The sequence below is a fragment of the Chrysoperla carnea genome, chromosome 2 (assembly GCF_905475395.1).
Source record: "Chrysoperla carnea chromosome 2, inChrCarn1.1, whole genome shotgun sequence".
NCBI lineage: Eukaryota > Metazoa > Arthropoda > Insecta > Neuroptera > Chrysopidae > Chrysoperla > Chrysoperla carnea.
Window position 1 is genome coordinate 35,678,123 of NC_058338.1, and position 12,843 is coordinate 35,690,965.

Genomic DNA, 12,843 nt, shown 5'->3' on the forward strand with positions numbered 1-12,843 from the left:
TTACGAAAACCATTTTTGCAATTTAAAGTTTGTTCTATTTCTAACAGATAATGAAAGATATATCAAACCTGTTAAAGAAAAAACAAAATTAGCTCTAAATATAACCAAAACCGATAGAGATATAGCAAAATCTTAAATAGCAAAAATATTTCTCAAAAAACCAACCAACAATTGCTCGAAATTGACACGGTATGCAGAAATTCTAACTTCTGTAGCTCTGAAGAGGAGCGTTTCGGGACACATGCTTCTTATACCAAAATGTTTGTTTTATTATACCTAATTATCATTCCCTAGATTATTTAATATTATATTTTGATACACCCGGTATATTTAAATAAAATGATTAATTTGATTACCTATTGTTCATAATTCAATAATTTTTTAACGAAACTTTATTAGGCTTTATTTATAATTTATTAAAATAAACGATTATTTATTTTTTAAGTTTATTTATTTATTAATACTTGGATCGAATCCTTTTACATACAGAGGCAGGAATAAAATATAATACAGTGTAAAAAAATTAGATATGCATAAGAAAATATAAAGACTGTTATTAAATTAATAGCAAATAATCAAACTTAAAAAAACTAATAACAAACATAAACAACAAAAATCATCAATAAGTATCATCATTATAAAAAAAAATAAGAAAATGGAAAGTACTTAGATAGGATACTTTGGGACACAGGAAGAAAAATTTTACCGGATTTTATAGTAAGATTTGTGCAGCCAGTATAAATCATAGAATATTATACAGTACAAACTACTGACTCAGATAACCATATCATTTAATTTTGAAATGAGCAAAGGAATATTTTTGAAATAATTGCATCTACTTGATGCCCAGGGTACATAGGATAAATTAAGTGTAATTAGAACACGAAAGTGTTATTATAGTTTAAATTAAAAGGACTGCTTTTTGAGAAACGTTAATCTCTTTCAGAATGCCCATTATACTCAATGACCCAATGATACTTTCTTTTTATTCAATATCTGAATAGTCACTTAATATAGTAATATCACATTTCTGTATGATTTACTAAACCGCGAAAAAAGTTCTAATTTAATTGTGTGAATAAAAAATAAATAACGGTATAATGTAATAGGTATTAATGTTTGCCTGTAATCTAAACATTAATTTTCTTTTTATATATTTTTTTTTAAATGCCTAAAAAATTAAATTCAAAAACACAAAATTTATTTAATGCCATAAAGATTAACCGTTGTTATTAGTTTAGAAGGTCATTGCGCGCAGTTGTCTGTTATTTTTAACACTTAAAATTTTAATGAATTACAATTTACAACAATTTCAATTTTATGTAAAATAACATTTCATATTCGATTACGAAACTAGATGGAAGATTTCATAAAATAATACTGTGAGTTATTAACAGGTAGTTAAATAGTTTTATTAGTCGATTCATCAAAATTTATTATTGTTTGTTTGATTAGAAGCCAGTTTTTGCAATTCACTAAATTTTTAAGTAACTTTAAATAATAATAAGAATTTAAAATAAGTAATAGTGAATTGAATATTAAATATGGCGCTCTTTTCTCATATCTCCACGTCATATTTTTTTTTTATTTCATATAAATATTATAATATTATAATCTTTAATTTTATATTTGGGATGATGTAAAATTGATTAATTTGATTTTGTTGTAAATATATCAATTCAAACTTAAATTTTTGAGTTTTAAGCACACCCTTTTTGAGTTTTTGAGAAAATATCTGAGAGTTTAGACTTTGTACTTTTACATATCAACTAATATCAGCTGGTAGCATATTTCATATAACAAACAAATTTCTCTGATCAATTCTAGAGTGGATCAAAGTTCAATAGTACAAAATTTGGTTATTCTTTTAATTTGTCAACTTCTTAAATTTATATTTTATTGTAAATAATGGCACGAGTATTAGTCGCAGTTAAAAGAGTAATTGATTATGCAGTTAAGGTTTGTTAAACAGAAAACAAAATACTAACGAAAAATGTCTGGTTTTGTAAGTGTATTAAATAATTATAGATAAGAGTTAAGCCCGATAAATCTGGGGTTGTTACCGATGGGGTGAAACATTCGATGAATCCTTTTGATGAAATTGCTGTGGAAGAAGCTGTTCGCATGAAAGAAAAAAAGTTAGCATCTGAAATAATTGCAGTATCATGTGGTCCAGCACAGTCTCAAGTACGTATTAATCAACTTAACGTGTCGTATTTCATTTGTTTTAATTAATTTTTTTAAATTGCATAGGAAACTTTACGCACAGCATTAGCCATGGGTGCTGATAAAGCAATTCATGTAGAAATAGCAGGAAAAGAATATGAGACATTACAACCTTTCCATGTGTCAAAAATTTTAGCGAAACTTGCACAAGATGAAAAGGCAGATATTTTAATTTTAGGAAAACAGGTAATAACACTACCAATATAATATAATTTTTTGTAAAGTTCCAGTAATAAGGTGAAAGGATAAAATTTTTTGAAGATAGTTCGATCCATCTTACCGTACAATTACAATTTTCGAATTTTACAAGAAATTACGATTAATTTTAACCAAAAGCGCTATTATTTTAAAATTTAAGTGTTTATTTTAATTCTTTAAGGCTATCGATGATGATGCAAACCAAACTGCACAAATGACTGCAGCAGTATTAGACTGGTCTCAAGGTACATTTGCTTCTAAAATAGAAAAAGAGGGAGACGCGTTAAAAATTGTTCGTGAAATTGATGGAGGATTAGAAACTATTCTATGCAAATTACCTTGTGTAGTTAGCGCTGATTTACGTTTAAACGAGCCTCGATATGCTACGTTGCCAAATATTATGGTAAGATTTTTTTAAATTATGCTTTTAAAATGTAACAATGATTTGATTAATTTGAATTTTATAGAAAGCTAAAAAGAAACCATTAAAGAAAGTAACAGCTAAAGACTTAGGTGTTGATATTAGTCCAAGAATTGATATTGTTGAAGTGGTAGAACCTCCAGTACGTCAAGGGGGAGGCACCGTACCTGATGTTGATGCTCTTGTTAATGTATTAAAAGAAAAAGGTTTCGTTAAGAAGTAAAAGAAATCTGTTTTTATATTAAAAAACTTTGTACATTATATTATATTATATATAATTAGGGATTTTATAACATCATTTTCATCATTCGAATTGAAATATTGTAAAAAAAGTAAAATAAATTTATATTAATATATTTTTTACAATGAATGTTTTTGTTTTTTGAGTAAAAAGCCATATACGTTAAGGAATTATATAGGGCCTGTGACTACGCACGCAGAGTTTTGCAAAATGATTTAACTTATTACTTACATTGTATGTAACATCTTTCGAACTTTATTATCTATATTTCTGAAAATATTAAACAAATTTGATTTCAACCAAGCCGTAACTAATCGTTTCAACAAGTAACAATACGAATTTCGAGTAAACCATGCGAGTAACCGAGTTTTACCAATTAGTATTAATTATAATTTTGACGTTTTTTGTCTGATAAAGTGTGAAGTGAGTGCATGCCCAAAAGCATTTATTTAATTCACTATGTGGACCGCTGCTGCCGGAAAGAATGTCCTTATGTTACAGTGCCGACTGTATTTATTTTCTCTCCTCTGAGACACTATTATAATAATGAGCACGAGATACTATATGTTTCATTGTGTCGGAACGGCTTCCACTTATAAGTATTGTCCATATCGGAGTATTACATATAGGTACCTATGCTCTAAATCGCATAGTCCGTTTCATGTTTCAAAGTTATTCAGGAAAAACAATTTAAAAATGAGTTGTACTATTTTTTGTATGTGCGAAAGTTTTAGAGCACCCATTGAAATTGGATAACGGATTCTGTTGTTCGTTAATAACGCTTTAGAGTTATAACTAAATGTTAAGTTTCCTGTCCATTATGTAAGATTAGAAAATAAAATTTTTTCAGTCTATACTTAATATACGTCTATAGCATTAACATTGACATTTGTTAAAGGTGGTTGCACTGGAAGTAAGAATTATTATTTACAGTTGGCAGTTTTAATGTTGTCATTTTTAAAAAGTATGAAAGATTGAAAGTATTGAGAAGACAGACCTAAAAGTAAATAGTAATTCATATTTTTGATAAAGAAGTCCGTAAAAATCATAAAATGTATTTGGACACACATCGCAAAATATTACAATACTTAATGACGGCCGGCTCGGCAACAATTGAGGAAGTTTTGAATGTATATTTGTCGTGCTTCGATGGTAAATATTTTTATATTAACGGTAAGGCTATTCGTACACAATCGTGTCCTCAGCGTAAATATTTTCTAAGATAAATTATATTATGAAAACTGGTTATCATCATTACTAGTCTATTGGTTTGAGTTTGTCGACTTTGGTTTGGTTGGTTTGAGTTTGAGGAGTTCGTTGGGGCACTATTACCGAAAACGAAAATATTCTATTCACGCTACAAACCCGCTTGTGTACGAATAGCCTCAGCCGACATTAGCCTTACATTAATTATAAAATTTATCATTTTCTTTTATTTGTAGAAGATGTACCTGAAGGTGATAATCTCACAAATTTGAATGAAGTTATAACAAAAATTAATGAAGTAATAACTCCATTTCATCAAGAAATTCGTACAGGTATTTGTGAAATAACTGGCAATAAATATTTCATTTTCATCAATACAATATCAAATGAATTAAGCAGGTTTGCATTAAATATAAATTTATCTATATGCATTAAGTAAGTTATATATAATTTTGTTATTCATTTTAAGAATGCAAAAAGAATTCAAAGAAAAGGATTTAGAATATTTAAAATTATTGATTGAAGCTATCATGCATAATCCAGAAAAACGACTTCCTGAACATGTTTATTTAAATATTGCGAATAGAGTGCATGGGAATTATTCTCAAAATGTGGCGATCGATTTTATTCAAGACTTAATTTGGAAAACATATTTTATCGAATTAGATGATTGTATCTCATTTGGTTTACGTTTTATATATGAATGCGAACCATATCTGCGAGAAGAGTTTCCAGATATCTTAAATGAATGTACCTTGTGTAAAGAATTTTTGTTTAATGTAAGAATAATTTTTTAATTATTTATGTTTTGGACAGACTTTGTGCATCATGCTTATTTTCAGATTCATACTTAAATCACGATTGTCTAAGTTAAAGTTTCCTATATCATTTAGAGCGGTCTTAAAATTTATATTAATGCTATTTGTGTTTATTTTAGGGTGACAAATGTATGTCATGTCAAGTTACATTTCATAAACATTGTTTGAAAAAGTACATTTCGAAGCGAAAAAAATGTCCAAATTGTCAAACATACATTAACAATAATGCAGAGAACGAACAGCCTGATAAAATTCAACGAACTGAATAAATTTATACTATTTCTTTAATTTTTTATTAAGTTATGTAAGTTAATTTTGAATAAAATCTGATGTTACCTAAAAATGAGCATTGGTTGTCCTTCATTTACACAGTGACCTTTGAAACTGAGAGAATTAATTCAAGAAAAAATGTTCATGGATTATTTGTTTATTTCAAATTATCTTTAATAATTATTCGAGTAATTAACAATTGATTTATTCAAGTTTTTTATTAACTCTTCTTTACATTATATTTATTTATCTTTTAAACTCAAACGAAATTGAAAAACAGCGCAATTTATTGATCACAAAAAATAAAATTGTTTGAAGGAAATTGTACAATTCTCACCGCCATCTATCGAAAATTTATAGAAATTTGATAAAATTTCTGAAATTATTAATTATTGCATTGAAATAATCAAAAATAATTGTTTCCCTGGTTTAAATTAATTTTCTATTTATAAATGGTAAGTAATCAGGTAGTTTAAATTGGAACTACTGAAAAAGCGGCGCACTTCCTGTTTAATAGTACAAATTTTTATCGCCAGTTGGCGGGATTTATTTGATTTGAATATTTTTATTGGTCTTAAAAAATGGTAAGTATAAGTATTGCCGCCTGGTAGTCAAAATTGTAACTACTGAATTAGGGTCTTCTTCTGATATTAATTAGTACGAATTATTATTAATAGTTGGCGAATTTCAACTCCCAGTTATCAATAATAATTAGAGCCCAAACTTAATATTGCAAAATATACATATTTACCTATCGAAAGGGAAGTAATAGAAAAATACATTCCACTATGGATGTTAAATTTTAATAATGACAATATTATTAAAGCATGCAATATACCATTCTGTTTGACATAGAAAAAATACTGTCCTAGTTACTTGGGAAAAACATTCTTCATTCACTGCAATGAAAATAAATTGCAACGATAGTAGTTTTTATTTTTGATTCAATGGTGCTTTTATTTTACATGAGGTACATTATAATACATAGGTATATACTTTTAAAACTCACATTGGAATTGAATATTTATAGCTATAGCATATAATATAGCCAGCCATAGACAATAAATTGATCAATTTAAATTGTTTATGATTTTACATTCATAACACTGATTTGGTTTATAGCGAGCACAGAACATAATATTTTTTTGAATGTATATTGCATTCGATAGTAGGTGTACATTTTTCAAATTATTAGTTTGTTCTCGATTTCTGAATTCATTCGGTTTAAAAAAAATTTCAAACATTACCTATCTGTGTCTCATGAAAATAAAAATAAATTTTGCTCTGAATCTTTTTTGAATTTTTCGAAATGATTTAGTATAACTAATATATATAACTATAATGATTTAGTATAACTTAAGTCATTATTTGACCATGGCTAAAAACAAATTTTACCTACCGATAGTAATGACCCAATACATGAGTAAGCTAATGGTCTTCAAAGTCGGTCTTGTAGAAGGTATACGGCATTTATTTTTGTAATCGGCCAATCTTATTCAATTTTTACATTTTAAATTATTTTTGCAATGTCTGGGAAGACACATTTTACAACATTTTTCGACTGGAAGACTTTCATTTTCTCATTTCTTTAACTTTAATTATACGTTAAAACTAGGTTTCGTCTTTGGTCAAATTGTACAATAAAGGTTTTTTTTGCGACGTTTTGGGCCATATGAAACGTATACGGCTTGAAAGACCAATAGCTTACTCATGTATTGGGCCAATACAAACGAAATAATGTGTTCTTAATCTTGGTCAAATTGTGCAAAAATTTGTATCACTAGCTCCCATACCATTGTAATTTTACAATTCAAGTAGCCTTGTTACTATGCAAACGTGATATTTTTTTGTTTGTGTAAAATACTTTGTATAGAGTTTATTATACAAACTTTAATCGTTATTTAAACGGCGATTCAGAAAAATAGTATACAACCCATTTCTTGCCAGCTTTCCACGGCCAGAATGTTGGATGCCCTGGCGTGAGTAATAAAAAAGCCTAAAGCCTCGACTTCGCCTCAGCTGTTTACATCTCAAGTTTTTTTTTTTTTTTTTTTTAAATTTATATTGCAATTTGGGTACGGAATTAAAATCATCAATATTGATAATTTTAATTAAAACTTGCAATTAAAATTATCAATATTGATAATTTTAATTCCGTACCTAAATTGCAATTAAAATTTGAAAATAAAACTTGATGTTTTAAAGAGTAAAAAGAAGAATAAAAAAGAAGAAGCTGAGGATAAGTAACAAGGATAATTAAAATTGCTGTACCTACAGCATAAATTTTTTTTAATGGACCTGCCAAACAACGGTGACTAAGTCATCTTGAAGCTAACAGTATGTATAGGTATTAGGAAAAGATAAAAAAAATATGAAAAAATAAAATCAATATTTTAAAACAAATTTGCCATATTCAATGTTTATTTCGATAATTAAAGAAAATTAGTGTTTTGTTATCATTGTCCACAACGAATTAATATCTTCGACCAATGATGCATCTTTCTGACGTTTTTTACATTCATCGCTGTACATCGCTTTTAATTTTGTTAGGTCTAATTCACTGAAGCCTTTCCGTTGCCCAAGAGTTGTATTTTCATTCTATAATTAATCCAAAAATTATGTTCAAGGATAAAGCACAAGCGATAAATTTTACCTAGAAACGTCTAAATCATTACTGACATCAACCTCTGTTATTAGGAAATAAAAAAACTGGATGAGAATCGAATCCATAACCTGTTACATGAAGAAAATTTTTTTGCCACCAGAAGATAGAGTTTCCATCATCGATAACTTGTTATATAGAGATCAGTGGTTTCCATGTAGTAACATATCTCTCAGTGGCGGATTTAGGTTTGATGCCGCCCTCGGCACGGTTTGATATGCCCCGCCCTTTATGATTTGTGAGGGAGAGTTTTTTTTGACTATTTTTAGTATTTATCGATCAAAATTAATATTGATAAGAGCCTATTGATCTATTGAAAAATTAACATTGCGGCAAATTAAAAAGTAAATTCAATCATTAGATTATTCAATTTATTTTATTGAAAAAATTCGGATTGCCTTTGAATTACCTCGCCTTTGAAATTTTGACTTTCCGAAAATTTTGCCACCCTTAACATTGTCACGTGTATAAGCCTAAATCCAGCACTGGTACTTTTTCTCTATCCTGATGCTTAAGTGCCTAAAAGGTACTAAACGATGGATAGGCGAAAAATTTATTAAATATTTTAAATGATTTCATATGGTCACATTTAGTTGTTTAGAGGTAGAATGAAAGACACATAAGGAAAGAGGGGCCTAGAGATACGGAACGATTCCGAATATAACTTTTACCTTAGCGACAATTGTATTTTCTCCATTTTTTGAAAAAGCTTTTCCACTATAATGCATCACACTTTGATAGTCATATTCATAGCCAAAATTTGTTACAGTAGATGCGTTGTACTTTAAAAAATTATGTTCTTTACCTAAAAATATATTTTAAATAAATTAAAAATTTAATTGATATTTATATTTTTTCTGATGAGAACAGAATTTAACGAAATCCAGTATAGAAAGAAAAATTTATCGATATCCGAATTTAGCGATATATTGATATTATAAAGCTGTATAGGTATAGGGAGACACAATGTTTGCAGAGTTCAAAAAATTGTTTTCAAAAATTATCTTTTAATAATTATATTGCATAGACGATTTTTTCTATTTTTGGTTATTTTAAAGGTTGCAATTTTGAAACGAATGGCTTTAGAGGGTTAAACTATTTGGATTGTTGATCAGGATGACAATATCGCCATGAACTAGAGTTTCAAGAAAAATTTAATTAGAAGTCAAAACCAATATTAAATGTATGGGGTTCTTTAAGAAAAAGATTCGTACGTTATGTGTGCTAATAGTAAAAATCGTCTATTATTTTATAATAAAATGAAAAAGAATTGAATAAAACTATACCATCTTCTATATTGTCCCAAAGAATTGTTACATAATCATCTCTCTCCGTTGAACTTTGTTGATGGAAAAATCCTAAAGCATGTAACATTTCATGTGTAATAATCCCTTTTCTCACACATTTTGGAGGTTTCAAGTTGATTGTCTAAAAATATAAAAGTAAAATACAAAATAGGTACTTCATCAAAGAAATCGAATGAGAAAACGAATAGGTCCTGTCATTTGGGGTCTTGAATCGGGTCACAATACCCCGAATTGACTGACAAGATCGGAAATGTGGGGAAGGGTTTGTGCTAAAAAATTTTGGTGAGTGGAAACTGAATAAAATGGTTTCCTGAAACTTCAAACTTTAGGTTATATTTTTAATGCCATCCGAATCGCACGGGTGTTTTCGCACACACGAATTTTAAAAGGTCGAAAAAAGTTGTCAGACAACCGCTTGTGAATTTCTATTCGTGTTTGCCGGACAATTTTTGTAAAATAACCATTGAAAATCGAGTTTTTGACGATTTTTCGAAGGTTAGTGAATCACTTAATTGTTAACTTACTTGTCCTCCATCACCTTTTCTTCCAACAGAAGAATAACATCCTTCATTATCACCTCGAAATGTAAGCCATGCATCGTCTGTATCGTCACGTTTTTTAAATTGAATACAAGTTTCATTATGATAATATTTAATCACATTTTTGATTTCGTCAATTTCTTCATCGGCTAGACAAAAATATAAAATTATTATTTCTTACGTTTTTTATATAAATTTTAATATAACATACAAAAATCATCTTTTTCAATTTCATACGGCACAATTCCATTTGGCCATCTGTGTTTTGTGTCTTTTAAACCATTTCGTACGTCTACCATATCAATATCAATATCGCCTTCAAATTTTCCGCTTTGTTCCCAAAAATTTTCATCATATTGTGTAAGACCTTTTTTAAATGGAAACGTAAGTTATTTTTTTTTAAATATAATTAAATGAAAACGTAAGTTATTTTTATACCATGTATATATGAAATATACATAGTATATTAAGTTTAGTCCCAAGTTTGTAACGCTTAAAAATAATGATGCTAGGAAAAAAATTTTGTCATAGGTGTTCATAAAATCACCTAATTAGTCCATTTCCGGCTGTCCGTCCGCCCGTCCGTCCGTGTGTGGACACGATAACTCAAAAACGAAAAAGATATCAAGCTGAAATTTTTACAGCGTACTCAGGACGTAAAAAGTGAGGTCAAGTTCGTAAATGAGCATCATAGGTCAATTGGGTCTTGGGTCCGTAGGACCCATATTGTAAACCGATAGAGATAGAAAAAAAGTTTAAATGTAAAAAATGTTCCTTATCAAAAATTAACTTTGCGTATTCTATTCAAAATTATTAATTATTCCAAAATTACAAGTGTTGGTTTTTTCGATTTTTTGAAATTTTTTTAAGGGGCACCCCTTTACAAAAATCGAAAAAATCGAAAAAAAAATGTTGGCTCCGATTTCAATAAAACTCTGTTTATAAGGTAATTTTGACCTATAATTTACAAAAATCGTATTTATATAACGATTAGGAAACTAGTTTCGGAGATATCGAGCCAAAATATGGGATAATGGATGATATTTCAAAAACTATGCTTCCAATCATCAAATGAATACGATTTTTGAATTTTTTGGGTCAAAGTTACCTTATATACGAAGTTTTATCCAAATCAGAAACCATAAATTTTTTTCGATTTTTTGGAATTTTTTTAAGGGGTACCCCTTTACAAAAATCGAAAAAATCGAAAAAAAAAATGTTGGCTCCGATTTCGATAAAACTCTGTTTATAGGGTAATTTTGACCCATTATTTACATAAATCGTATTTATATAACGATTAGGAAACTAGTTTCGGAGATATCGAGCCAAAATATGGGATAATGGATGATATTTCAAAAACTATGCTTCCAATCATCAAATGAATACGATTTTTGAATTTTTTGGGTCAAAGTTACCTTATATACGAAGTTTTATCCAAATCAGAAACCATAAATTTTTTTCGATTTTTTGGAATTTTTTTAAGGGGTACCCCTTTACAAAAATCGAAAAAATCGAAAAAAAAAAATGTTGGCTCCGATTTCGATAAAACTCTGTTTATAGGGTAATTTTGACCCATTATTTACAAAAATCGTATTTATATAACGATTAGGAAACTAGTTTCGGAGATATCGAGCCAAAATATGGGATAATGGGTGATATTTCAAAAACTATGCTTCCAATCATCAAATGAATACGATTTTTGAATTTTTTGGGTCAAAATTACCTTATATACTACGTTTCATTCAAATCAGAAATAATAAATTTTTTTCGATTTTTTGAAATTTTTTTAAGTTTCGGAGATATCGAGCCAAAATATGAGAAAATGGGTGATATTTCTAAAACTATGCTTTTAACCAACAAATGAATACGATTTTTGAATTTTTTGGGTCAAAATTACCTTATATACTAAGTTTCATTCAAATCAGAAACCATAAATTTTTTTGATTTTTTGTTTATGTACTTTAGTTTATGTATATGAAATATACCAAGGTATACTAAGTTTTGTCCCAAGTTTGTAACGCTTAAAAATATTGATGCTATGAACAAAATTTAGGTATAGGTGTTCATAAAATCATTAAATTAGTCCATTTTCGGTCTGTCTGTCTGTCGTCTGTCCATCTGTCATCACGATAACTAAAAAACGAAAAAACATATCAAGCTGAAATTTTTATATAATGCATCTAAGTGAGCATTATATACATTATGTGTTCTCTCCCACTCTATGCAGGCACACAACAGAAGAACTGTTGTATAGCTGAAAAGACATCGAAGCCACGATACAAATCTTTTTTGCAATTTCATATAATATCTATAATATCTCTTACTTAGATGCATTGCTTAACGCATGTACTTTGTCATACTCGCGATATTTATATGCCTAGATGTAAATCGAACTAGTGGTATATGTATGTATGTGTAATGTGAAAGAGTAATCAACACTGCCTATACATGGTATTTCAACAATTAACTCAGTCAATTTTTGTTTTCACTTGTTTAAATATAAATAAAAACAAGACATGCAACAGTGCTATTCGTGTAAATACTCTGAATATAAATAAAATACTAAAAAAATATTAAGTGCTTTTAATTAAGTTCATATAAATACCTTCTAATATACAAATATGAAAAAAAATAAGTTTAACAATGTTTATATCCACCATTATTAGAAAATAATGTGCTATAAAATTTAACCTGCTATATATACAAAAAATTTTGTAGGGTATGAATACTGGGTATGGACAATCGATTGAGTATTAACTTTCATTGAGACATTTATTGTTTTCATCCTGCAAATAGAAATAAAAATGATTAACAATCTGCTCTAGAAAGTGACATTTATCCCAATCAAAGAAATTTTCCCGATGTTTCTCAATCTGTTTTAAGCAGTGAAGTCCTTTTAAAGAATAGAGAGAATCACAAAAAATGTGTTGCGGAGCTTAATAAAACTTGGTGTGT

At 28.3% G+C, this 12,843-nt stretch overlaps 3 protein-coding genes across 3 annotated transcripts; 2 read left to right on the top strand and 1 right to left on the bottom strand.

Moving 5' to 3' along the window:
- Positions 1-1,784: 1,784 nt before the first annotated feature.
- LOC123292260 (electron transfer flavoprotein subunit beta) lies at positions 1,785-3,208 on the top strand. The gene is made up of 5 exons (XM_044872836.1): positions 1,785-1,959; positions 2,029-2,187; positions 2,254-2,412; positions 2,606-2,827; positions 2,892-3,208. The coding sequence occupies exons 1-5, from the start codon at positions 1,909-1,911 to the stop codon at positions 3,066-3,068; spliced, it is 768 nt and encodes a 255-aa protein (XP_044728771.1). The 5' UTR covers positions 1,785-1,908; the 3' UTR covers positions 3,069-3,208.
- An 843-nt stretch (positions 3,209-4,051) lies between these two features.
- Positions 4,052-5,379, top strand: LOC123292654 (non-structural maintenance of chromosomes element 1 homolog). Its single transcript, XM_044873368.1, has 4 exons — positions 4,052-4,238; positions 4,529-4,691; positions 4,762-5,071; positions 5,230-5,379. The coding sequence occupies exons 1-4, from the start codon at positions 4,139-4,141 to the stop codon at positions 5,377-5,379; spliced, it is 723 nt and encodes a 240-aa protein (XP_044729303.1). The 5' UTR covers positions 4,052-4,138.
- A 2,413-nt stretch (positions 5,380-7,792) lies between these two features.
- LOC123292655 (zinc metalloproteinase nas-15-like) lies at positions 7,793-12,548 on the bottom strand. Its single transcript, XM_044873369.1, has 6 exons — positions 12,494-12,548; positions 10,100-10,255; positions 9,874-10,037; positions 9,329-9,470; positions 8,714-8,847; positions 7,793-7,978 (listed from the first exon to the last, which is right to left on the bottom strand). Exons 1-6 carry the CDS (start codon positions 12,546-12,548, stop codon positions 7,823-7,825), a joined length of 807 nt encoding a protein of 268 aa, XP_044729304.1. The 3' UTR covers positions 7,793-7,822.
- Between the last annotated feature and the right edge of the window lie 295 nt (positions 12,549-12,843).

Excerpts from the sequence above, each read along its gene's own strand:
- LOC123292260 (XM_044872836.1), top strand. The coding sequence starts at position 1,909 with ATGGCACGAGTATTAGTCGCAGTTAAAAGAGTAATTGATTATGCAGTT. Across the intron at positions 1,960-2,028 it reads TAATTGATTATGCAGTTAAG|ATAAGAGTTAAGCCCGATAA; the intron begins GTTTGTTAAACA and ends AAATAATTATAG. Across the intron at positions 2,828-2,891 it reads CTACGTTGCCAAATATTATG|AAAGCTAAAAAGAAACCATT; the intron begins GTAAGATTTTTT and ends TGAATTTTATAG.
- LOC123292654 (XM_044873368.1), top strand. The coding sequence starts at position 4,139 with ATGTATTTGGACACACATCGCAAAATATTACAATACTTAATGACGGCC. Across the intron at positions 4,239-4,528 it reads ATATTTGTCGTGCTTCGATG|AAGATGTACCTGAAGGTGAT; the intron begins GTAAATATTTTT and ends TTTTATTTGTAG. Across the intron at positions 5,072-5,229 it reads GTAAAGAATTTTTGTTTAAT|GGTGACAAATGTATGTCATG; the intron begins GTAAGAATAATT and ends TGTTTATTTTAG.
- LOC123292655 (XM_044873369.1), bottom strand. The coding sequence starts at position 12,548 with ATGGTGGATATAAACATTGTTAAACTTATTTTTTTTCATATTTGTATA. Across the intron at positions 10,038-10,099 it reads AATTGAAAAAGATGATTTTT|CCGATGAAGAAATTGACGAA; the intron begins GTATGTTATATT and ends ATTTTTGTCTAG. Across the intron at positions 7,979-8,713 it reads AAAATACAATTGTCGCTAAG|AATGAAAATACAACTCTTGG; the intron begins GTAAAAGTTATA and ends GATTAATTATAG.